The 26833-nt window shown below is 42.1% G+C and overlaps 1 protein-coding gene, 1 long non-coding RNA gene and 1 other non-coding gene across 4 annotated transcripts in view; 1 reads left to right on the top strand and 2 right to left on the bottom strand.

Moving 5' to 3' along the window:
- Positions 1–26833, top strand: part of LOC128323662 (uncharacterized) — a 45048-nt gene that overhangs the window by 17409 nt on the left and 806 nt on the right. Inside the window, exons 2-3 of the long non-coding RNA XR_008306415.1 lie at positions 14590–14646; positions 21428–21591. This is a non-coding gene — a long non-coding RNA (uncharacterized LOC128323662). The remainder of the gene's footprint in view (positions 1–14589; positions 14647–21427; positions 21592–26833) is intronic.
- Positions 3283–26833, bottom strand: part of COP1 (COP1 E3 ubiquitin ligase) — a 230370-nt gene continuing 206819 nt past the window's right edge. For both annotated transcript variants that reach the window (XM_053247199.1, XM_053247200.1), the window contains exons 19-20: positions 6284–6328; positions 3283–4414 (exon numbers count right to left, since the gene is read on the bottom strand). In XM_053247199.1, the coding sequence (XP_053103174.1) occupies positions 4397–4414; positions 6284–6328 (63 nt within the window). In that variant the 3' untranslated portion in view covers positions 3283–4396. The remainder of the gene's footprint in view (positions 4415–6283; positions 6329–26833) is intronic.
- Positions 18922–19056, bottom strand: LOC128325486 (small Cajal body-specific RNA 3). The gene has a single exon (XR_008307480.1). It is a non-coding gene; the product is annotated as a small Cajal body-specific RNA 3 (non-coding RNA).

Here is a 26833-nt window from a genome sequence, read left to right as displayed (position 1 = left end):
TGGGGGAACTGCTACGCTGAGGAATCTTCAAACATGCAGGTGCAGGGAGAGAGGCAGAGAGTGCTCTGCTGTTATTGTGGCCCAAATGTTTGACAGTGCTGCCACCTGGCGTTTCAAGATGCTGGTATTCAGACCTTTGTCCAGACCACCTTAGAGGGAATAGACCTCTGGGTGTGCTGGATCAATAACCTCTGCATCAGGGGCGTAACTATCAGTGTCCCAACATGTTCCAAGAACACAGGCTGACTGCCCCCAGGGGCTGCCAAGGACCCCTCCTCTGTTACCTCTGCCACCTGTCCCTGGCTCTTCTGAATCAAAGGATGTCTTGGTGACATAAGAACAGATCACCCCTCTCAATCACCATCGTTTTGTGGGGGTGGAGAAAAGCAGAGACTCTCAACCTGCCCAAGAAGGCAGGCAGCAACAACCCCCTATGTGGGACATGGCACAGCAGGAATGTGCTTGAAGGGGAGCGACTAGCAAATGGTGGACTTTGGAGTGGGACACTTCCTTCCTTTCTCCCTCTCTTCTTTGGTGTCCGCACTAGGGGAGCTGGTTGTGTCAGCCTTCTATCCTCCACCGTTCTCCCTCCATGTGCTTAGCCTGAAGCTTCCACACCACCTCCTCTCCCCACAAAAGGAGAAGCCTGAACAGAGAAGGGCCAAGAGGGAGCATGGGGTAGGGTGTGAGGTGATCTTGGCCTTCATACTTACAGGTGAAGGCCAATGAGAATCCTGAAGGGAAAGGAAGTAGGGTGTGGAGGAGAAACAAGGGCTTCCCATATGGCTCCTACCTCCTCTGTGTGTGTGTGTGTGCGTACACTCCCCCCCCCCCAAGGCAGGTGGCACACCAGCAGAGGGAAAGGAAATGCAGAGCAGCACCAAGTTGTTTGCATACTGTAAGGCTGTTTGTTTCCTCTACTTTTGGATCCACAAGACCCAGCGGCGGGCAGAAGGTGCTGGTGAAGGTAGATGTAGATGGTGGTGCTGTTGTGTGTGTAGGGGGGGGTGCTGTGGCTACCCCCCCAAAGTGGCATATGGGGGGGGGGGCTTTTCCTTTATTGAACACAGATCCCCTCCAACTTCATTACACCACTGCTCTGCTCTTACACCAGGATGCTGAGGTCTGCCATGTGGTGTTGTACAGTTAGTAGACTTGCATTTTGATGACAACTTCATACTGCTGTCTCCTGTATATCCTACATTGCACAACTGCCTCTGCTCAGTCTCGAGGCTTCAAAGTTCAGAATTTCTGGTTGAGAATTAATCAACAGGCTCCTGGATTAGAACATCCTCTGAAGAAAGGAAGCTGCACAGTGGCTGTGATGGCAGTCCAACAAAAGACTCATGAATCAAGAGTGCCAGGCTCAGTGTATGGAGATAAGTATGAGCTCCCCCTCCCCCCAAGCTCCTACATTTTCTAGTTATCCTGAAGATTAAACTAACGATGACAGGTTGAAGTGGGCAAAATACTCAGGAACCTGGCCGTTCAGCAGAATTGCAAAGAGATCCATTCTCACCAAGTTGAACCAGCAGCAGGCTAATTTGAAGACCTCAGGATTCAGTTGCCACTCAGACTAGTCCAAGGTTCTACTGCTGAGCCATTCATGCTGTTGTATATTCTTCCCTAGCAACATACTCCATTCTTATTGTTGCACACAAACCAGCACCTGACTTGCTTTCCTGTGGAGGGTCCTGGACTGGTGTTGCTCTGTCCATGTATACTCTAAAATGAACTTTATGTATTAGTCCTTTATCTGACTTTGGAAGGCCAAAGCACTGGTTAGAGGTTCCAGGTTTATGCTCCTCTCTGGATTCAAGTGCAGAGATCACGAATCACTTCATCCTGGAGATGTGCCTCCCAGCCTAAGAGGCAGATGTCGATTTTGATCAAGGACATAGTATAGCTGCCAGGGAAGAGAACCCCAAATCAAATAGCCTGGAATTGTCCACAACCGCAGACTTTCCCAAGCCTCCCTGTCTAGATGAATTCTCATTGGTGTGCTCTAATTCTGTAATAGTAGTAAAAGTCTTAGGAATAGCCTGAGGTGGAATCTGGCATACAGGATAATGTCTTGACTGGAGAAAATACATTCACAGCACAGAGTGCTTTCTGCATCTTAGAGTTTAGGTTCAATATTTTCTTGCACTCTCCCAGGACTGAAATAACTGTTTGATAGGAGTATTTATGTCCATTCCCAGGTGTACCATTTTCTGTCTTGGAACCAATGTGCTCTCACCTAGACAAGCTTGTCCACTTGCCTTGGATTAATTCACTTTGTTAATCCACTCGCCTTGGATTAACTTGGACCTGATCTAAATCCCACCTGCTCCAATTAAAACTAGAGGAACTTGAGATGGTTTTTCAAGCCAATCTGAAGCTTTGATAAAATGTCCTCCCTATCTCCACCTACCCTCACTATCCCTAAAAGTATCCACCACCACGTCTCCCCAACACAACTTCTCCCTCCTTCCCTTTACTTACTTGAGGTTCTTCCAAGTCTTAGGAGAACCATTTCTTCCACAATCCTGAGGGCTTTGCAACTTGGCACACTACTACCCAGAATGTCAGAGCAACAGAAAGGGAAGGAAGAGATAAGCTTCTTCTCATCAGTCATTGCCACTGTTGCCCCTGCTCCTTGAAGTAGAAGTAAGTAGAGGGAGGATATTTTAAAGGATGAGATGCTGGCTGGGAGGGCTTTTGGAAACCATAAGAGCTGGCAAGGAGGGAAGCTAGGCATTTTTCTCCAGCTCACCATGCGGGGCTTTAAAAGCTCAACCAGTGTTTGAGATGGGCTGTTACAAGTCTCCAGAGTTTTCCAAGTTCATCATGGAAGAACTTCACCAAAAATTCTATTCATGTCCCATTGTATTACATAACTGTGACACTGGTGTTATGTCCATACTCCCTCTCCCCTGTGGGAGGCTAGATGACCAGTTGAAGCTATCAATCAAGTACAGAAAGGCTAAAAGCAAGACAAAGCCCTTGGTATTTAGGGACTGGCTAGATTCAGAAATCTCTTATTTTTAATCTACTAATTTTTCAAAATCTTTTTGTTTGAGTGAAGGTGGGGAAATTGAGGAGTCACTTATACAGTTTTTTCAACCATGGGGTGAGAAACAACACTTTTTATTTCAAGTGAAAGCCAGGATTCTACATGTTGGCATTCTTTTTTAATGTATCAGTTTCCCCAAGCCATGGCAAGGAAACACTCATGTCCAAGATGTAAACCCCTCCCCCACTCAAGCCCCCTCCTTTTCTGGCTGACAAATTAGCAAAATGGAACATTTGGAATCACAGTTTATTTCCCCATTCTCTCCAGTTTACAATTAAGTGTATGCATGGTTATTAAAAAGAAGGCTAGCATAGCCCGCCCCCCAAATATATTACATCGTTCAAAATGCTTGGCTTCTACAAGTCACACGAACAGGGTGAGGTGAATGGGAGTGAGGAAAATCAGACTGTGTGTAGATCGGCATTATCGCCTTTTGCTTCCAGTTGAACCATCTCATCATAACTAAGACCAGATGAGACAGAAAGTCATTATTTATTGATAGTTTGGTGGCCTATGGGGAGTATAATTAAGTGGTGTCAGATCTGCTCCCAATCAGCACATGTCCACATCACAATTGGCACCCCTGCTTAGCTGGCAGGAAGAGAGGGTGACCAAGGAGCAGGTGGACTTGCGGATTGTTTGCGTGCCCTTCGAGGTGGTCCCTTCACATTAGGATAGCGGAATTACTGGTTGTTGGACAGGCTGCTGTGGTTGGTTGTACAGAGGGCTGCAGTCTTTGAAAAGTTCAACTTACCCAAACACAATTCATTTCAAAAATAAAGACAATAAGAGCTAAACCAAATTTTACTTGAGGCTCTCAAAATTAGAAAAAAACAACACATGGTGACTCAGGGTTAGGTGTTTTTGTGTGTTTTTTTGGTCTCTAGTGAGAATGGAAGAAAAGGCCAGAAGTGGTAATCCAGAAGGTGGCTCCATGAATGAATCCTGGCACAAGGGCAAACCTGTCACCCTGTCTATCAACAGAGGGCTATCCAGCTTCCATATGTGGCTCAATGAACTTCATTATTCCCACTTTTTCAGTATCTGCCTTTATTTGAAAGAATCATTTTCTCCCTCCCCACCCTCCACCATCATAAAAATTAGACAAGCAATAGAACCAGCAGCAGCAAAGTCTGTGGAGTAAAATGTTGATGGTACTGAATTCACTGGTATTTTCCAGAGTCCTAAGATGTCTTAAGTGCGTCCATAAATGAAAAGAAACCCCCAAAATGTGATCATTCTGAGAAGGAAGAGCAAGTTAGCTTCAGTTTCGTGCCCCACTGAGAGTCCCAGACGAAAAGCAGGGTCAAGTATTCCATGCCTTGAGAGAACACACTCCTTTCATACCAGCTCCAGTACCTGGTTAAAAAGAAAAGCAAAACTCAGTTAAAAGAGTGGGATCTGAGTATATCCATCTCCTCCAAGAACATGCATGTAGCTCAGGGTCAAACTACAAGTGGGAAAAGTAGCCACACTTGTTGTTCAGAAGCCTGCCATATTCCAGTATAAAGTGGGATGGATAGTGTGTCAAATTTTACCAAAGAGGCATGTGGGTGAGGTATAACTAACCCTCCCTTGACATACTTCCCTGTGATTGTTCACCTGAACTTAGGGTCAGTCCAACCACTAGGCAGATCTAGGCAGTCATCTAGGGCACCAACCTGTGGAGGGTGCCATTGTGTCCACTGGGTGCCTGTCTTTGCTTTCAGCATTGCTGCCCACTCACTTGCCTGCCTTCTGTTGCCTCTGCTGCAGCAACAGCTGCTGCCTCCCGCCTGCCTGCCACTTAATCACCTGCCCACAGTGTCTGCCAGCAGCCTTGTCCTTTACTAGGCCTCAAAGTGCCAACAACTCATTATGACACCACAGTGCAATGTAGTGACATAATTATGAAGCGGCCTGCCACTTTGAGGCCTAGCAAAGGCCTAGGTCGGCAGCAGTGGACACAGCAGATGAGGTGGGCAGGTGAGCGAGCAAGCAGTCAGGCAAGAGGTGGTGGAGGTGGCAGAGGGCTCAGTAAGTGTGGTCGCATGCGTGCGTGATGAGAATGGGCATCTCTATACCTTGTCATTCTTGTCTAGGGCACCAAAATTCCTTGGGCCAGCCGTGCTTGAACTTTTTTCTAGTTCTGCTCCAATACTGAAAGTGATCAGGGCTAGAAAAGGTTCTGAAGTTGTGGCACACAGGGAGGTAAAGTGGGGAAGGATTCATCTTCCACATACCCATTTGGATGATAGAATTAGACTCCACCCACTGCTTTATATAAGAACAGGGTAGAAACATTATAAAACAAACTCTTGTCTATCTAATTTGACCCTCAAAAGTGGTCTGCTTACTTTGCTTCCTATGCTCAACTCTTCTGGTATAACAGTAGTGGAATATCATTTAAGGAGCAATTGAAACAAGTTTGGCACAAGCATGCTTTCCTATTTATGAACTGAGAGATGCACATAATGGTAGTCTGAAATGTTACATCTCAGTGTCAAATCAGTTCTCTTCCTAGTGCAATAAAGGCAACAGGACAAACCCTCAGAATATTATTCTATTCAAGCTGTGTTATCTTCAGGTTTAATATAATTGTTTTTTAAATTAGATGGCCTCCCACAGATCTGGAGAGGAAATGTGCAACTTTGAGAGATCCATTTCCTCCTAAAGTAAAGGTAAAGTGTGCCGTCAAGTCGATTTCGACTCCTGGCACCCACAGAGCCCTGTGGTTTTCTTTTGGTAGAATACTGGAGGGGTTTACTATTGTCTCCTCCCACACAGTATGAGATGATGCCTTTCAGCATCTTCCTATATTGCTGCTGCCTGTTACAGGTGTTTCCTATAGTCTGGGAAACATACCTGTGGGGATTTGAACCGGCAACCTTCTGCTTGTTAGTCAAGCATTTCCCCACTGTGCCACTTTAGGTGTCCATTTCCTCCTAATCCCCCCAAAACAAACATATCATCCCCAAACCTCTACTAAAGTTTTGTGCCACACACCCTGAATTTGTGTTGCCTCATTTAACAGTGTGATGGACATCTCAAACTGGGGTTCCAAGTGAATGCCAAAGAAAGAAATGAAGGAAGGAAGGAAGGAAGGAAGGAAGAATTGAAATCATCATATCCCCCACAAACCTCTACCAGAGTTTTGTGCTACAAATCCTGAGTTTTATGCTACCTCTCTGAAGGGTATACCCACCCACCCCCACCCACCCCTGAACTGAGCAGTGTAGACCAACTTACCTTAATTGTACCCTGACTGTTAGCAGCAATCAGTACATTGGACTCCTGCAAAAGAAGAAAAACAGTCAGAACTGTGCTGCAGGCTGTTACAGGATTTGCTGGAAGGGTACATTATGCATTTGTTTTAACATTTAAACATCTTTAATTCTGGAATTCTAACTTTAAAGAGCAGTCAACAGCTGACATATCTTTTAAAAAAGAATGCACTCGAAAGTTTAGGGAATATCGATACATAGTAACATAACAGAATTTTACTTCAAAGTAACTGACAAACTTGAAATAATCTTCAGATCTCTCTGCCATGGAGTTCGGCAAGAAATCTAAAGAGTTTTCTTTGTTTTCCAGCATGAGTACAAAAGGGCTCAGATGTCTCCGCTAAGCTCAGTAATTGCCTATTACAACAAACATAGCAAACTTTTCTGAAGTCATTGCGACAGCAAAACAACAAACACACATTCTATTATAATTCTGATCAAATATACTAAAGTTTTATTTACTCTCCTGCCAGAAGTTAGTAACTTCATGTCTACCCAAGCAGTTCACAGCCATTTGTAAAATTTTAAGTAGCATTTCCATTCATGTGGCTAGTCATTATTATTCCCTGACATAACATTTATGAAGTGCTAACAATGTACACAGGGGTGCCAGCTTTGAGAAGCAAGGTTGATCACAAATATTTTAAAATAGGAGGAAGAGTCTTGCAGTGTTTCTCAACCTTTTTGGAGTCAAGGACCGCTAAATTAGTCATGCAGAGTTTCAAGGTCCGCTACATTTTTTGTGTGCAATTTCTAGTCCCAGACCAGCAGTTAGCAAAGGGGTTTCAAGTTTATCTATTAGTACAGGCGTTCACAGGTGTTCACCACTCAAATGTCCTGATGGGCCAAAACTGACCGTGACTTGGCTCATGGGGGCCGAGGTCAATTTTTAGGGTGCTGATTATTAAAATAACACTTAATCAATTAAATCAAAGTGAAATTAATGAAAATGAATTTAATCAATATTTAACTTTTGAAGTTCTGGCTCAAAAGGGGGAGGGAGGAAAGGATGAGACATCATGGCTCCCTGGCACCTGAGATTTGTCCAGTCCAGATTTAACATTACCATATTTTAAAAATAGGTTGCAACCTTACACTCCATTCTTCCAATTCTGTCTTTTCTTACTCCTCATCTATCTATTTTGCATATAAACATGCAGGCAGGAACTTGTGTCAAGTTCCTGTATACATAATATCTTGCTTCTTAAATGCATAAAAATAGTAATTTAATATTGCTTTTAAAATAGTACTCTCTCTTACACACACAGTACTCCCCCTCCAGCTTTCCTCCTCTCTTCATTTGGTAATCACTGCCCTTGCTCTCCTTAGCAAATGGGACAATGCATGTTTGCTACCATAAAACCAGCTTATCAACTTAATTGATAGGAAGCTTAAAACATGACATCTCATATCATACTGGAAGTCTGTAACCAAACATCATCCAAAAAACCTCCAAGCAGTACACTCAGAACTAAAACACTCATTACCTTGAAAAGTAATGAACTTTACACATCAATATGGCATCCACATTAGGAAAGTAAACCACAGGGAATAGGGTGGGAGATTTAACCCTTCATACCACACATTCATATATATCCAGGTTTTTACAACTGAAATGATTTTTAGGCAGAGGTTTAAGGGAGGGGGGAGTACTATGTACTCACACAGGAGTGGGAAGACTTTTAGTGGGTCTCTTCTTCATCCTTCTTTCCCTCCTTCTCTCTCCTCTATTCACCATTTCATACCTTGCTACACCCAGCTCCCACTCTATCCCCTTTCTCGTGATCTCTTTTTTCCACTGGTTTTCTCAGTTCACACACATTGCACTAGTTCTCTCTCCTGCCTGCATGTTTGCTTTTAAAAATCCCAGTTTATGTTAGCTTCATCCCCTTTTTGGTAAGTCAGTAGCTCACCCTAGCCACCCCTTTCTTCGTCTCCCTCATCCCCCCCCCCGCATTTTATTTCTCAGTTCACACAGATTGTACTTGTTCTCTCCTGTATGCTTGCTTTTAAAAATCCCATTTTATTTGATCTTCATCCCCTTTTGTTGAGTCAGTACATGACTCATGTCACCCCTCACCCCCACCCCTTTCATTCTTCTTATCTTTCCCTTCTTTTTTCATTTGATCAGCACTGTTGCTTACTTTTGTTTGTTTTATCTTTTGCCTGCCTGCCTTCCTCTCTTCCTCCTCTGTAGTAGTTCAGAACAGAGTTTATGCATGCAGAAGTTCAGAACAGAGTTTATGCATGCAGCACTCCAGCCAAGCCAAGCACTCCCTCTCACTCGCCCTGCTACCTGCCTCCTGTGTTTCACCGGCTGCATACCAGTGACGTCACTCGCTCTCGCTATCTCCTCTCATCAAAGAGACTGGAGAGATTAGCTGGGAGTGAGAAAAGGCTGTCTGGGACTCCGGAGGAAGACAGAGCTCTGCAGCGAAGGCTGCCTGGTTAAAGATTAGCTCCAGGGAGCTAATCTCCAGGGTGTTAAAGGACTGGCATGCTTGAAAAGGAGGGGGTGTTAAAGGACTTGCAGGGACCGGCATTCAACCCCCTGGGGACCGGCAGCGGTCCGGGGACCAGTGGTTGAGAAACTGTGTCTTAGACTGAAATAGTGATGGGGCCATTTCACACATTACATTATTTGAAGATGTGCTGAAGGTTCACAGACAAATGTACAGGGCAAAAGCAACACATATATTTGTCAAGGAGCCACAAATGCCTGATGTTTCCTGGTGTGCATATAGCTGGTGGCAAACATCAGACCCAACACAGGTGATGAAAGATAGACATGGGAGGAGGAGGCAAATGACTCAGAACCTGGCAGACTACTGAGTAAGCCCCCATGGGACTACAGCACCATCAAGATAATTCAGGTCTCTGGTGTAACACTAAACACCACAAGCAGGCAGTTTTCACAACCAGAAAACTAACTTGGGGTGGAGCCCAAACACTATAACTCATTTCTTGTCTTCAAAAAGGCAGAGAGGCCACTTTGTAGAAAATTCAAAAGCTCTTTTCACCAGATCCCATAACATATGCAGTTTCTCCACAGTTTTTCCAAAAATATATATCAGGTGTGCCTGGGAGTGCAAGTCCACCTCCCAGTAACATAACCAAAGATTGGCTATGATGTTGGAAGTTATAGCCCTGTGTTTAGAGGAATTGCATCCAAGGATGAAAGGATGAATCTGTCAGAGGGGTTGCTGACAGTGACTTTCTTCCAGCTGTCCTTCAGGGGTTTAGAGAAGTTTGGGTCCAAAATTACTGAGCTCTTCTCCCCATATATAAGCTACTCTTAAGAAGACTGGTGACTGATGCACACAAGGTTGGTGACTGATGCACACAAGGAAGCAGCTGCAAGCCTCAATTTATTTATTTTTTTAGGGCCAATTCTATGCACTTGTCGCTGCTGTCTTTAGGACCACCATTACTCTCCATCAGGATGACTACTGCTGAAGAAGGTGCCGTCACTGCAGCATCCACTTTAGGCTATGAGGACCCCAGGCAAAGTGCTAATTAGTTTAATAGAGTCTTGGCTCTGGCTGCGCTGAACCCATTACTCTGAGATAACCCTGTCAGAGCAATCGGGGGGGGGGGGGACGGGGACACAACCGTTGAAGGTTTTAAAGGATCCTGAGGAACCACTGGCCTAATCTCTTTGGGAAGAGAAGTTGAGGTTTACTTGACTGCATCTCTGTCAACAACAGTAGCACCTGGACTGTTTTAGTGAGAATTGTAGAGAAGAATTTGCTGGGGAAAGCTGATTTTTGGAGAGTCCCTCCTGTTATTCTTCCCCTAAAAACCCCTATCTCTCCCCTATTGAGACTAAAGAGTTGGAATTTGCAGGTGAGGAGAAGTGGATTGAATTATTTAGGTCTCCTCCACAGAGAGGGATAACTGAGCAATAATTTTAGTGGGTGACAGATGCTTTCTTTCAAATGATTGTTTTAATGTCTGGATGGGTTAGTAATAGATGTAGAACCACTTCTGAGAGACCTAGAGATTGATGAGCTACCAGGAGACCTGCACCTTATCCTGTGACACTACTGGATAAGCTTTTGTGTCCCTCTCTGCTCTTTATGGGTTCTTCTGAGGCACAATTTCTTTCATCAACCTTTTCACCCAGTATATGAAACTGGGGTGTGTAGATTATGCTGAAATGTAAGGAAGAGATGGGAAGGCCTTGTCTGTGTTCACAGCAGCTCAACTTCTGAGACATCCACTCTTTGGCAAGTGGAGTAGAGACTTCCAGAGACCTCTGCTTCCAGAATACTTCACTGTTTCATGTAGCCCAACCTGTTTGGAGGAAAGATGAAGCAGGGCAGAGAAAGCCTAGAGGTACAGGTTGAAGCAGGCCTGGATGTTAATGCCTCCAGTGATATTCCCAGGCCTGTCCTTTCTTCCTGGCTCAGCAGAGAAATGCAGTTGGGGGCAGGAATATAGGCATGCATAGCCTGGGGACCTGGTAGTGATATGCCTCTGGTCTGCTAATGCAGCCAAGAAAAAATTGCTCTGATACTTGCTCTGGGGAATGTTTGCCCCAGCTGGTCTGTGGGAGAAGGCTCAGCCAAGGAGGGCTGGAGGTGTGCAGGTGGCCTTGTGCTGAATGCTGCATTGCCACTTGCTAGTAGCTTTGATGTTCCCTGGGATGAGATAGCCAAGAAGCAGAGGTGATCTGTGGGGTGGATGATGAGTCAGTATGGACAGTCCCAATTTCCTTCCTTCCCCTTGAGGGTTGTCAGTCAAGGAAAATAGGGGCAAGGGAGAAAGAGAAATAAGAACAGAGGGTGGGAATGGAATAGGTTCCAGAAGGGCCAGCACAGATCCCGATTCCCAGTCCTGAAGCAGGGCTGGACTGGAAGGATAGGAGCCCCTCCCAGGCAGAGTCGTCAACTTGAAAGGTGGCCTTGCCTAAAGGACTGAGAATGTTCTTCTCTCTCTCTCTCTCTCTCTCTCTCTCTCTCTGTTCTACTGTCTAAAACTTATCCAGTTAGGAGTGCACAATTGCTCCCAGGTTTTCTGTTCTCTGATATTTACACCTAGATGCACATTCTAAAAAATGCAACCTTTAGTCTCAGCTTTCAACCTTCTTACTAATTTTCCTCAAGGCAACTACTATTTTGTGCAAGTTAGTACTAAAAACATTCAAATTACCTCTATAAATAGTTACCATTTCAACTTTCATATTCATGCTCCTGAGTAGATGGCTGCCATTTCCCCCAGTGGGAATGTAGCCACAGGATCCTCTCAGAAAAGAGCAAAGCGTTAGCAAAACTGGAGCCCTACCAATACCTATCAACCTTGGAACCTGCTGACAGGTGAGAAATTGCTGAAGTTCACAAATACAACCAAGTGGAAGGTACCAATATTCTTCATGCATATCAAGTTCTTTTTCAGAAATTTGTTTAGAGGCATTCATTCTCTCTTTGTAGAAATGGACCATTCTTTCAAGAAAAATAGCAAAAGAATTTTAATATGAGTGACAAGAACTAAGGTCCCTAATGGAGTTGGCAGTAATATCACCTAGACATCAAAATGGAGCCCTATCACTACCCATTATCTTCCGCAGCAAGATGTCAGCATGTTGCATGGAGTGATTCTCACTGCAATATGCAATTAACTCACTGCAATATGCGTTTTGTGGTCATTTGTGAATAGTTGAAAATATCAACCCATAGGACAATAATTTCCCTCTTCAAAGAAGAGGCTAGGGTTTATATAGGGGAAATGAAACCATGTCATGCCTCTTCTTCTTTAATAGGTGATATAAAGGTTGAGGCACTTAAGTGAAAACTATTTCTACAGGGTCTTTAGAATCATTTTTTTCATCCAGCAAGATTCATGGTACAATGCATTTTTAAATGGTAGGATAGATAACCTAAGTAACCCTTTAAAAATGGATTCATTTGCAGATGTATTTCTGGATATTCTTGATCACATGTTTATGTTTTGATATTATTTTGTTTCAAATGTGTCATTGCAATAAAGAAATGACAAAAGTCTTTCCCTTCTGACTGATAGCTTTTGCAGGGATGTGCAAAATGGTTCGTAATCAGAACGTTTGACCATGAACCAGGCTTTCTGAGTGTTCCAAACACAGTACAGAATGCCCTTCAAATGCAGGGCCTGTTCTGAGCTCAGAGCAAAATGACCCCGTTCCGAGCTGGAGCATGCATGGCAGCCATTTGCGTGGTCAGCATCAATATGCAAATGGCCGCTGTGTGTGTGCAGAGGCCAGAAGAGCACCATTTTGGATTCCAAAATAGTGCTCGGAATGGTCTGATGGAATGGGGTCATTCCATCAGAACAACTGGCTTGACCAAGTGCAGAGAACATAAGTGAAGAGTATGACACACTGAATTTCCCAGCTAGGACTGTAGTTCTAATCAAACTACACAAACAAATATTTGGCCATCTCTAGTCAACTATGCCAAGGTGAAGCCACTCTAGGAAGAACAGAAGGTTTCAAGTTCCCTCTCTGGCATCTCCAAGACAGAGATATTCCTGCCTGCAACCTTGGAAAAGCTGCTGCCAGTCTGTGTAGACAATAGTGAGCTAGATAGACCAATGGTCTGTCTGAGTATACGGCAGATTTCTATGTTCCATGAATCATTTGTCTCACATTAGAGCACTATGATTAGCTCCCAATGCTAGCTAAACAAACAAAAAAACAAACATTAATCTAGACTTCTAGGTCTATTGTTTTGAATTTTGAGATATTCAGCTATTAATTTGTCTGCCCTTTCTTTTTTTTAATCAGAATCTGATTGTCTTTTTTCTTGGGCTGGGGGCATTTTAAACCTCACATTTTAGTTATATATTATCCTTAACAGAAACGTAACTAGACTCTTAACTTTAAAAACGTTTTAAGTGCACTCCCTCTAGCCCTCAACCCCAGGTGTATACTGCTTTGTGTCACTAGATTGTATTTTCTGAGTTCGCATAGAGAGAGTTACTTCATATACGCTTAACTACATAAGTCTCAAGTTCCTAGATATTCTGCAATATATTTTAGGCTACAAGATAAATTAAATCATTTAAGTTAGACTACCCCCAGGCTTCTAAAACTTTTAAGAGTGTGTAGTCAAAATATTTGCAGGTGCAATAAAGCAGGTACCTTTACATCTAGCTTGACATCCAAACATTTAGACTGGTTATGATATGAGCCTTCTCATACTGTGCATGAGCACTGTTTGCCCTTTGGTTTAACTCAAGTTGAATACTAATGAAATGGGGCGAATCTGTTTTGAAAAAGCAAATTGCAAAGTTTTCCAAACCTGCTTGCTGCCAGAGAAGTATTTATTGTAAAACAGTACTTAAGGATCTTACTTAAGTACTTACGATAGAAGATTAAAATCATTGGCTGACATCGTGCCTAACAAAACACAGGTGCAATGGAAGAAGCACCGATGTAGAAATGGAGCTTCTGAAGAATTCCATACCAACATTGCACTGGTGCTAGTATATGCGTGGGCATTTCAAAAGCCTCCCCTTCTCTTGGAAGCTCTTTGTGTCACTTTAAAATATGTTCCTGAGGGCTGTGTGATCCTCAGGGACATGTTCCTGGGTGGCACAGATCACTTCCTGGTGAAGGGGAGGTTGTCAAAGCTTTCCACCACCACTGAGACAGCAGTCAGTTGAACTTTTTCAGAAGCACTGGTTCTTCATTAGTCTATAAATCGCAAACAGGGCACATACCTTAACAGCTTAAAGTATGGGTGTGTGTGTGTACATGCCTCAGTCCTAGTCCCCTCTTCAAGTCCAGGTTGCTATAAGAGCTCTACCCACTCCTAAAAAACAAAAAGAGTCCTTAGAAGGAGAGATTAATTAGAAACAAAAAGTATTTCCTCTTATAATTAATCTCTCCTTGAGCTCTTTAAGTGGCAAACAGGGAAGTACCTTTAGAGATGTGGAGAAACTGTCTGAAATTCTCCTTTGTTTCTCCTCATAGAGGTCCTATTGTGTATGTTTTTAAAACTTGTAATTAGATTTGTATTTTTATATTCCAATTTAATATTTTTATTGTGTTACTGTTTTATAGTCTTATATGGTTTTAAATGTTCTGTACACCACCATGAGATTGTTTTAATGAAAGGTGGTATCAAAATTCAACAATCCAACTCTAAAAAGTCTATCAAGGATAAGAAAAGAAGACACAAGCACCATTCTATGGGCAGGGACAAATGCAAATAGGCAATTCCAAGGGTAAGGAATCAGGCATGTTTTTTACTTTTTCAATTACTACTACTATTTATATACCACTCTTCACAGGATTAAACTGCTGCCTCTTCCTCCTTGATGCTTGCTCTTCCAGAGCCCATTCTCAAGGTAAGGTGGATAGCTTTAAAAAGCACAAAGGCAAAAATAGAAAAACACCTCCCTCTAGTGATGTCAAGGCAGACACTCCTTGGGATGAAAACAGGGCCACTCTGCCCCCTAATCTCCCAGTAAAATCTGATGCCTCTTGAGTCCAATGATGAGGAGAAGGGAAAAACTTCTGGAAGATGTGAAACAAGCTTCTTCCTTGCAAGAAAGACTGCTCACAATTAAATTATCCCCCAAATTGTTATCCAAGGCATCTGATGCTATACTTCTCTGATGAGCCAGCCAAACCTATGGATCTGCCCCTGCCAAAGGGGCTAAGGCAGTTCTCCTCCAGGGCTTGGCCAAACTTATTGCGGTTCTGTTCCTGTTTTGTTTTGTTTTTTAAAAACAAGACTTTGAATGTAGAGCATACACAGCCATCCAAAGCTTGTCCCATTTTTGGTTAACAAGATTTATGCTCTGCCTCCCACTGTCACAGATATCCTCAAGAGGATGCCTCACTAGCAGCCCTGACTTCTTCTACCATAATTCTAGTGGATGGCAAGAAAGATTCCATGGATCCTTCTGATAAGAGGGTGGAGGGGACATTATTTAGGACTTTTGAGGCTTTGGGTGCTGCTTTTTGGATATCAGACATTAACTCCATTTTAAATAAGACTGTTTATTTATAAGTGAAGTAGCTGGCCTCTGGAGATTCATTCCCAAGATGGTCAAGAATGCGCTCAAGAAAACTAATCTCTACAGCTCTATTGGCAGATTTTTCACTGGATGCAGTTCAGTTCAAGTCTCAGTCCATGACTTCCATCATGGTGGCCAAGCATTACACTTGGCTGAAGAAATGGGATGCTGATCCAGGTTCATAAGCCAGACTGGCCAACTCTTTTTAAGGGGCCAAGCTATTGGTGAACCTCTGGAGGCAATACTTGTTGAAATCGACAAGAAAAAACCTTTGATGCTGGCAAAAAGGGAAGAACAAAAGTCCAAGCCTCAGCATGACTTTTGTCTTGTCAAGCAGTCAACAGGACATGACAATGAGAGGCCATGTCTAAATAGTTCTGGTCTAAGCCTTACACTAAAGGATCTTCACAACAATCCTCCACTTACTTAGCTTCCTTCTTCAAAGCAGCACTACTCCACCTGATGCCAGGTTACAGATCTCCAGGGACCAGTGCTCTTTAACTTATAAATAAATGATCTAGAAGTCGGGGTAAGCAGTGAAGTGGCCATTGCAGATGACAACTATTTAGGATAGTGAAATCCAAAACAGATTGTGAGAAGCTCCAAAGGGAGCACTCCAAATTGGGTGAGTGGGTGACAAAATGGCAAATGAAGTTCAGTGTAAGCAAGTGTAAAGTGATGCATATCGGGGCAAAGTAAACCCAGCTTCACATATACACTGATGGGGTCTGAGCTGTCAGTGACTGACCAGGAGAGAGTTCTTGGGGTTGTGGTGGACAGTTCATTGAAAGTGTCAACTCAGTGCATGGCAGCTGTGAAAAGGGCAAATTTCACACTGGGATCATTAGGAAGGGGATTGAAAATAAAAATGCTAATATTATCATGCCCTTATACAAGTCTATGGACCACATTTAGAGTACTGTATACAGTTCTGGTCTCTTTATCATGGAGGATAGGTCTATCAATGGCTACTAGTCTGACAGCTATAGACCACCTCCAGCCTCAGAGGCAAGATGCCTCTAAATACTAGTTGCAGGGGAGCAACAGCAGAAGAGATGGCATGCTCTCACCACTTGCCTGGGACTTCTCAGAGGCATCTGGTGGGCCACTGTGTGAAACAGGATGCTGGACTAGACAGGCCTTGGGCCTGATCCAACGGGCCTGTTCTTATGTTCTTCTGGGTGCAGGTGTGGTCAGAGGTTGCCTTTTCCACTGTTGTCCACTCCTGGGCACAGACCACAAACAACCAAATGAATACCAAGGACAGTTAGACAGCATTGCTCTCCAGAGTTTGCTTCCCATTCCAGGAATAAATCTGTGGCCTCTATGAGATTTCAAGATCCAATCAAACACAATAGCCCTATTCAGACATTAAAAAAGTGCCCTGCATGGTTTCAGGTGCCCAAGCTTGACATTTTGGTGTGATAATTATTAACACTGACAATACAATACAATACAATATTGTGATATTGTAGCAGTTCTATTTTGTATGTTTTTAAGCTTTTAAAATAAATTAAATTGGCTGTCCATTAAAAAAAAAAAGTCAAATTCTTTTTAGAAGGCATAACCACCTTTCAGAGGAGCAAAGCCTGAAAGGATGAAGCCAATGTGTTATCATGTGTAATAGTTCTTAGACTGCAGTACTGTCAGCATTACAGATTAATGCCCTGTTACTATTAAGTTTATTTCTGCATAGCTTCTATCTGATTTAGGTACAATGCTGTCTCTGCATGAGCCACTATTCTAGGCTCAGCTTCTTCCAGACAGGCAGCATACCCAGGTCAAACACAGCGGGCGAGCTGCTTTGGGAATAGTTACAAACCTACAATAGTTACAAAAGGTTACAAACCTTTTCCACTATTAGAGTAGTGTGTGCTTTCAGTTTTAATTCAGAAAAAAATGTGTTGCAAGTATCAGAAGTTTGGGGAACACTGGTTTATGAGCTGCTGCACTTATATTAGCATAAGCAGAGCTACATACAGGATCATGATATGTGTCAGTTAAGGACAGGGCAAATCCTGAAAATTAGTCCTTCTATAACAACGGAGTGAAAATTCTATTGATGACTCTCCACAATAGAAATAGTGAGGGCGGGGGATGGGGGACGTCATGCTATGGTTAAGGAATATTATTGCCACATACATCCACCACAACACACTAGGAAAACTTGCTAGTTTTGCCATTTACATTAAAACTGACCTTGACTTGCCCCAAACAGATATAATACCTCAGTTTGCTGACCTTTGAAGCCAAGACATTACTTAACTACTGTACTTGACAGAGGCCCTCTATACAGGAGAAACTCACTACATGGCTTAGGGTCGTCTAATGAAATGCACTATAATAATTTAAGTATTATTTTTACTGTTTGCATAGTTAAATAAATGTGCACATATAACTGATTTATTGACATGATGGGCCTGGAATTTAATAATGTAAAATACAAATGTCAAGGTTAAGTCAATTTAGAACCTGCCCTATCATCATCATCATAGGATGGAACAACATCAATTGTAAGTATAGTAACAAAGCTAAAGAGAAATTAGAGGAGACAAGAAAAGGCAATCCACAAGACCTTCTGGCTATCTTTCCCCATAAAACCTGTGAAACTACTACCCGAAACAGTTCTGGTTGGGATATAACACAAAGACGGAAGATTGCTTTTTGCAAGTACCACATCCCTTTTCTCCCAGCATCTCATACTCTTAAAAGTGGATATATCAAATATGTTAGTATAACTGCAATATACTGTATAATTACATCTGGGTATCAACTTCCAGTCTCGTTTAAACACAAATCTTTTCTTAGTTACATTTTCTACATTTTCTAAGGGCCATTACCTTAAATTCAGTGGTTCCTCTGAAAACAATGTCACTAAAGTAATAAGCTTTGAAAGGTTAAGTAGCTAGTTGCCCCAAACTATCATATTTTCACACATATAGCCCACAGAATTATAACTTGCAACCCTGTATAACTCGTGGAAAATTATAACTTATGTAAAAACCTAAGAGGATAGCCCACACAGGTGACCAGCACCTGGGAAGAGCAGAGTTGCCGCTGCCTCCAACAATGGGAAGCAGCGCTGGGAGTTCTCATCGTCCACCCAGTTCCCCGGCTGGTGCAATCAGAAACCAGGCAAAACAGTGAGGCAAGCAGTAGCCAAAGTGCGCTCGTCCTGCCTCTGTTCTCCTTTCAGGTTCTTTGCCTTTCAATGGGAACCAATGGGGAGACACCCACCCCACCCCCGCCACTGCGTAATCAGCTGCTGGGGAAGGCCGCAGGGTCTGCAGGCAGGCAGGGCTTGCTCCCCCGCCCCACCTCCAAGAAGAGAGAGAGGCAGGCAGGCAAAGAGCAGCAGGCGGGAAACACCACAGATATTGACTTCCAACACCTTTGAATTACCTTCATCATCCTTTAATAATTTTTTAAGACACACAAAATTACAGGTCATGGGGTATATGTGCTAAAAATACAGTATAGATCTACATATTACAAAAGCAATGTTTGTCTGGTTCCACTCTCCTCACCTCTTAACGTACAGCTACAGATCAGGCTGTTAACAATGCACTGGGGTGGGGGGGGCTATGCATAGATTTTGTAAATGTGTAAAAGGGAATGGTATGGATAAGCCAGCCATTCCAAACCAGACAGAGCTCTTCGTTTTACTCTAGGAAGTTGAAAGTAGAGACAAAAGACATTTCATTTGCCTGCATTAGAGTCCATTCAGCTTCCAGTTTTAGAAAGATACATGATTAAGAGTCCTTTTATTACATCTCCTTTTTAATGCCATGCCTCTCTCTGCATAATATCCGTAATTGAAAACATATTAATGAATACAAATAAAGAATGAGGCAGCATGAAATTAATTAGTGAGGCAAATTTAATCCAGGTCAGAACTATTGTTAGCTTGTTACAGGGGCGGGGGACCATACCCCTAAATTCACATACAAGTGATTTGAAGTCTTCAACAATTAAGTTAATTTAGGAAAATGTAAGTTTCTTTTGCCAACTGGATCCTGAGTAACTTCTAACTGTTCTCTGAACAGAAAATGTCTGTTACACAGAATTCTGGTCAGATGGATTTCTTGGAGAGAGAAATGGCATTCCTGTTAGCACCCCACCTCACCTGCAAATCTGAGGTCATTTTTGGAGGTCATTTGTTTTTAAGTGGATCTACTGTAATATGCCTATTTCAGAAAAAAGAGGTATGGCATGGCTTTCTAAGTTTGTGCCACAATTTTCTTTCAGAAAATTATTAGGAAGGACCTCCATGCATTAGTAGTGAAAAAAGCAGTATTCTGTAATCTAGCATGTCAAGTTCTGTTAGCTCAGCCCAGGGACTCATAAAGCTTAAATTATGAAGGTGCCTATTATGTGCTCTAGTACATTTTAATTCACTACTTGAACTCCATTCAGTATCAACAGAAATGGGAGCAGCTTATTAGCATTTCTTAATATAACAAGTGTTGGATTAAGTACTCTGCCCTAATATCAAAATTATATAGTATGGGCAGAGGAATGGAACAGCTTATACGACAGTATGGAGAGACTTGAGAGTTGGGACGAGACGCGAGTTCTGTCGAGTTAAGACATTTGGTCACTGAAAGACTGCCATACTTTCTCTAGTCTCAGAACTTCTAGGAACGATGCTTTTAGGGAGGATTTAAAACCTCCAATATTTCAGGTGGTTTTGGATACAATGTTTGAAATCACAGAATAAACTTGTATTGTTTGTACATCACTCACCTGATATTATATCATGAGTTATAACACACTGACTAATTCCATGTGTATTGGAAGTAAAATGAGAAATGGGATTGTGCCAAAATCACACATAATGCATCCAGATTTACCACAGAGCTCATGGATGCTCCTTCTGTCAAAGGAAAGGAGCTTCTGCAAGCATAGAGGTAAATTTGGATCCACCTCAATCTTTCGCTATCCCATTAAAAACCATGATATCTGACACACAGAGTTATCAGGGCCACAGCACACCATGTGCATGAAGAAGTAGGGCTAGGAAAGACCCACCTAAAACCCTGGAGAGCTGCTGCCAGTCACTGCCAACAATGAGATGGAGCAATAATCTGACTCGGTAGAAGGCAGCCTCATAGAGTCATATGACTCTAGTACTTTGATCTGTAATATTTTTCCAAAAGTACTATCAGTCACTGACATCATTTTTCTTCTAAGTATGTTTAGAATTCCTGAGGAATTGCTGTCTTGATTTTGCTCACTGTTCCATAACAGGTTGGATTGTAATGGCAATATTGTGGAACATTACGTTTATTCTTTTCCTCTCTAACATCAACAGATACACAGGAAAGTACGCCTACTCCTGGGACAGCTCAGTAGGATACATGCCATATGGGGGAAGCACATGGAAGCTTTTAGAGATGGATCATTTCTCAACATTGCCAAGTAAAAATAATTTGACACCATGAGATGCTGAATGAAGGCATCTCACAGATGTTAGTAATGAAAATAAGGAATAAAGCTCTCTTCTAAATGTACCGGAATGATTGCTTCTGACACTGAATTTGCAGGACAAATGGAGTCACCTCTCCTGACACTGGATAGTTTTACAGCTGGAGCAATTTTTTGTATGTACATGCACAGCAGGAATAGAAAGCACTTTCAGGTATCAAATATTAAAACAATAGTGTTATACAGCATCTTTATGTAAGCACATTATATGACCTACAATAAATAAGAGCTTTGTTTACTCAGAAGCAAGTTCCACTGAATTCAGAGACATTACTCCCAAGTAAGTGTGCACAGGATGGCAGCCTTAGTCTTGTCACTATGAGAATCCTAGCCTGGGTGCTTTAGAGCCATACTTTTCAAAGTATAATTTATGTCTTTCTAAAGATGTATGGGCAATTAGCTTTATGGATGCAGGAGGAAGCACACATTCCATCTTGAGAGAGAGAGAGATTGATTATGTATGTATGTATGTATATGTACACACACACGTATGTTTATGGCCCTTGTTATCTAGGTTTCAGCGATCGCAGTTTCATGTATCCATGGTGAGATCCTAGAGACATGGCTTCCTTATCTGCGGGTGCAAAAATAGGCAATTTTCTCCTATCTTCGATTTCAGAGCTACTGAAAATGACTCCAGAGTCATTTCAAGTGTCATTTCGGGTCCAGAGACAGTGTGGAGCCATTTTATGTCACTTAAAAAAAAAAAAAAATCCCCACGATTTTTTCAACAAAAATATCGGAGGAATTGAGGTTGGCATTGAGGCATTGCTGGAGAGCAAGGTACAGCACCTTTTTCCTCTTATTTCTGCCTCTTCCCACTTTTTAAAACGTCTGTGTGTGGTGGTGGGGGTGAACCTAACCCTGGATTCCCATAGGGGTAAAGTTTCTTTATTCACAGTTTCCGTATGTGCCTATAGGTGAGAACAGAACCCCTGAGAATAAAGAGGGCCGTGTGTGTGTGTGTGTGTGTGTGTGTGTGTGTGTGTGTACAAAGTTAGAGATTTTACACCACAGAAACATCTAGGCCATATTGTGCTGTATACTAGATGATGTTTCAACTGCTGTCTTAGTTCATGCATAAACATTTGGCAACAATTAGTTCCCAAGGTTGAGGAAGTAAACCATTGCTCTGGTTGCCAGTCAGTTGTATACTAATATTCTTGAGTGGAAGACCAGTGGCAAATCCACTGACATGTTTTGCTCTTCTCTAGGAATCCTTGACTGGAAACATTAACACATATCACAGGCCTATGGGAGCATAATCAAAGGCTACTACCATCTCAGACTCTTTTGACAGAGCCTTTCATTATGACTCTCTTGAAGAACTTCTGCTGAAGAAAAAAAAGGCAATACCCCAGAAAATTAGTACCATGCTCCATTCTATCAATTTAAGGTATTTCATAAGACCAATTAATCCTTTAACCCTGTGGAGTTTTTCGACTATCTGCAAGGAATTCTTTCCACATAATGTCTGCCTAGGAATCTCCCCACCCTGTAGAAGATTTTGGGACCTGTTCTAGGATACAAATTTGTTTCATGCAGGTCTGCTGATCACCCTGTGTGAATTGAGTGCACCCTAGAACATAGCCAACACTCCTCTGCAGCTGCATCTTTCTGGGTAAGATTGGTAGTGGAGAAATGTTTTCAAGAAAGTTTTCCTGTCATTACCAATCTTCTCAGTGACAAATAACAGGGCTTGACTTAAAGAATTTAAAAACTACTGCTCCAACACTTACATCAGCAGCCTGCACCACACCTTCCTTCCCTACTTTTCTCATTTTCCCAATACCTCTGCTGGTGCAGCTTCTTGTGGCTGCCAATTTCTCTGTCCTGTTGCCCTCTTAATATTGGACATATATTGTTGCAGTAGGATGCCTGTAAGATTCTATTTAAATAATTTAAGTGTTTTTCCTCTGGGCTTTGCCACAACCTCAGCAGAGACACTTTGGTTCAGAAGATAAGGTCCTCCCAGGCATTTACTCTGATGACTCCCAAGAAAGTAATCAAATCTCACTGTTGTCCCACAGTTTATTATCTCACCACAAATCAAGGATAGGATACAACGAAAACAAGACAATTGCTCAATCAGCCAGTTGAAAGTGCTCACACTTCCAGTGAACACTATCACTGGAAGTGACTGAACACAATTTAAGAGAACACAATGTACCACAATCATTTTATACCATTTCTTTAGTCACAGCTGTTCAATTCTAATTTCAGGTTTTTTGAAATCTAGTTTCCCTTGATTTGTCTTGTTCATCACTTGTCCTCCAACTGGTCATTACCTCCCATACATGTGCTGATACATGTTGCTTTCCTTTACATCATCTATGTATCACCTGTGGTTTCTTATTTTTCTATGTCCACAAAGAAATCCCTCCTCATCCCCTCTGTGTTGTAAGGCCTAATACTTCCTATGCAATTGCTACCTGTCTACCAGTACTGCCATGTCTTGAACTGGGAAATGCCTGTCAGCAACATTTCATTTATTCAATCTCTATAGCACCCTTCCAAAAATGGCTCAGGGCAGTTTACACAGAGAAATAATAAAAAAATAAGATGGATCCCTGTCCCCAAAGGGCTCACAATCTAAAAAGAAACACAATTTAGACACCAGCAACAGTCACTGGAAGTACTGTGCTGGGGGTGGACAGGGCCAGTTACTCTCCCCTTGCTAAATAAAGAGAATCACCACGTTAAAAGGTGCCTCTTTGCCAAGTTAGCAGGGGTTAACATTGTCAGTAAGAGGGCAAAAGTACATACTTGGGCCTATATTCTCTTCTGCAGCCTGAAAGTATGGCTAAGCTAAAGCTTCTCCCTTCCCTAATCAATAATTATAAATTTACACAACTTAACTTCTAACATGCAGACAGCCACCCGAAGCAGCAGGCACACTAGGTAGCAGATAGTTCCAGAATGGCATATCAGAATGGGATGGTCTACTCTTCCTGTTTATAGATGTGCAAATCGATTCAAACGCAAAACACCCTTAAAATAAAGGGCCTGTTTCAAGCTTGAAACAGAACAGCCCCATTTAAACTCAAAACATTTCAAATGTCTTGAGTGCAATTTTGAGGCCTGTTTTTCCAGAGAGAGCTGGTCTACCAACTGGGGTTGGTGGGTAGACCAGTCCTCCAAGATGGGATGATGTGCTAAGTCCAAAGCGGAGAGCTGGTCTACCTGCTGACCCCAATCTGTAGACCAGCTCTCCCTGGAAAAACAGCCCTATTTGTGGGGGGGAGAACGGGTCTACCAATTGGGGTCAGTGGATAGACCAGTCCTCCGCTCCAAACCTAGTGTGTCGGCCCACTTTGGATGAGTATTCTATCCGGTTTCCCAACTGTTTTGTAACCATTCACAATACTAATCATTTCAACTGACCACTGAGTCAGTGCTTTCAGACAAATCCACAGGGATACTTTCTGCACTTGTCCCAATGAAATCAATGGCAGATGCAAGATTAGTTCTTACACTATAGCCTCTTTTACATGCGCTCAAAGTGGAACAGGAAATGTTCCCCTATGTATGTATGCATGTAAGTGTGAAAGAGAGAGAGGGGGGATGAAACACAGGTCCTTCCAATCACTGCCCAATTCCACATGGTCCTAGCTGCCTTAGATAAAAAGAATCTTGCATTTTGTATGCCTTACAGATTTTGCAACTTCATGGTACAAACTTTTTTCAGAGTTAATAATGTCCATGAAAATAGACTATCAAGATAACAGAATAAATTTTAGTGGCACTATAAGAATGCATTTAACTTAAAAGTATTTCAAATATCAATACTAGGAGTGGGGAAGGAAACAAGGCATTATGATATGAGTCAGTGCAGATGTGAAGCACCTATGAGTGGCATCCAATCTCTATCATCCACAATGACATCTAAGAAACTGTATAGGTGTGGTACTAGTGTGTTGCCAACAGTACCAGTTTGAAGAAGGTCAATATTGGTCTACATTACTGCACACCAAAATTATACACACAAAATTATGTGTGGCTAGAAATCACTGATGGGCACTAAGTACTTTAAAGGTAGTTTAACTACAACTAGAAATCACTACCTAAATATTAGTATGAGCTATTAACTAACTGCATTTTAATAAACTTAATTAGAATTATTTATTTATTTGTTATTTCTCTATGTGAACCACTTTGAAAATTTTTGTTGAAAAGTGATATATAAATATTTGTTGTTGTTCTGTGGCTCCAAATGAAGCTACAAATTAGTTTCAACCACACCACACTAGACTGATAATAAACACATTAAAAACTGTGAAGAAAAGAAAAGAGAAAAGAACATTTTATTGGTCTTTAAACACCATTTTACTTGAATAATCCTTAATATTTTCTGAACACTTGAGAGTACCATGGGGTGAAAACAAGCCTGAAGAGCAAATGCCCTGCTGGACTTCCTACCCCTTTGGTGTAACTGCTCTCTCCCTCAGTCATGCTGAACCGCTAGAAAATTCTGAGTGCAGTCAGCGTGCATGGACATTCTACAGACTGAGCATGCTCCTAGCACATAATTGTAGGAGAGACACCACACCCACTGCTGGCAATTACAGACATGCCTGTACTCTTTCTATTGATCGATTTGATTTTTTAAATTGGTATTTATATAGAGTTTTCAGTAATATAATAATGAACATAATGAATTATTTACATAAAATTTACATTATTGTTGCTAGTAGTTACTATAGTAGTTTTGAATTACTTTTCATAGAGTAGTTGCAACTGTCATAAAATTAAATGAAACATATAATTCTAGAGTTGGAAGGGACCTTGGAGCTCTTCTAGACAGCTCAATGCAGTTAAAAAGCAGTCTAACTACTGCTGATCACTGCTAGAAATGTTGCCACTTGGACACCTTGCCTGTGGCTTATAACAGAGCTAGGTAGCCTGTAGTGCAGATATGCTGGATTTCAACCATTACTTCCCACAACCTTGTAAGTATTAGAAAGGTCAGGAGAGATGAATGAGAGCAGGCAAGTGATCATAATGGAGAATTTAACCTATTTTGATGCTTCTGGACTTGTGTCCTTTAAATATTCCACTCACACAGGTATTAGTGCTGATTTACTCCTCAGGAAGGTAACAGTGACAATGGGATCGTATGGCAATTATTCTCGGCTATTTTATCAGGCTACTGATTCTTTTAAAGAGATTAACAGTTGGTGCTTTGAAAAAGTGTGGAAACAAGTATTGTATTCCAAGACTAAACCTTAGTTATTTCAGTTCATGATTAACTGGTGGTTGTTTAATCTAGGTAATTGCTGTTCTAATGATATAATTGCCTACCATAGGAGACCATAGTTCCTAATGGATCAAGTTTTCAAAATGTGTCAGGAATTGAATGTACATTTCTATAGATATAGAGGGGTATAAGTGCATGAATATAGAAACAACAGGTGTGTGCATAGTGTGTTATTTTCTGAATAGGATGCAAAACGAATCATTTGCTCCTCCAGAAATCTTATGCCTAAAATGGTTATTAAAAACAAAAAACAGAGTGCACTTGTCTTAGATGATAATAGCCTTTGTATATGTCAGCGAGATACTTTATACAACACAATATATTCCATGCATAGTTAGTCACTTAATTGCTTACTGACAAACAATGCACAACACATGTACTTTTGGACTAATTTGAGTTCTCAAAGAGAAGGAAAGAGATCCAGAATACATGATGAGCTGTTCTCACGAACAGCCAAGGCTGCGCTAGGGCAGCTAAGACAACCCACAGGAGTAGATCGGCTTCCGGCAGCAAACCCACCTAGGGAGCCCGCCTCTTAAACGGGGTTAAGGGAGTGAGCGCTCCCTCAGCCACGTTTACTTGACCGTGTGTCAGCATGGCTGCTTTCAGCCAGTGCTGACACACTGACTGGCGCCCGCCCGTCACTGGGGTTGGGTGGGGATCCACACAATGCACCATGCACTCAGGTGGTGCACTGTGGGATTTCCAGGGCTGGGACATGTCCCAGCCCCCATGCTCCCTGTGGCAGTGGTGGAGTGTCTGGGCATG

The sequence above is a fragment of the Hemicordylus capensis genome, chromosome 4 (assembly GCF_027244095.1).
Source record: "Hemicordylus capensis ecotype Gifberg chromosome 4, rHemCap1.1.pri, whole genome shotgun sequence".
NCBI classification, from domain to species: domain Eukaryota; kingdom Metazoa; phylum Chordata; class Lepidosauria; order Squamata; family Cordylidae; genus Hemicordylus; species Hemicordylus capensis.
Note: the sequence above shows the minus strand (reverse complement) of the source record. Positions and strands in the feature narration are given on the sequence as shown.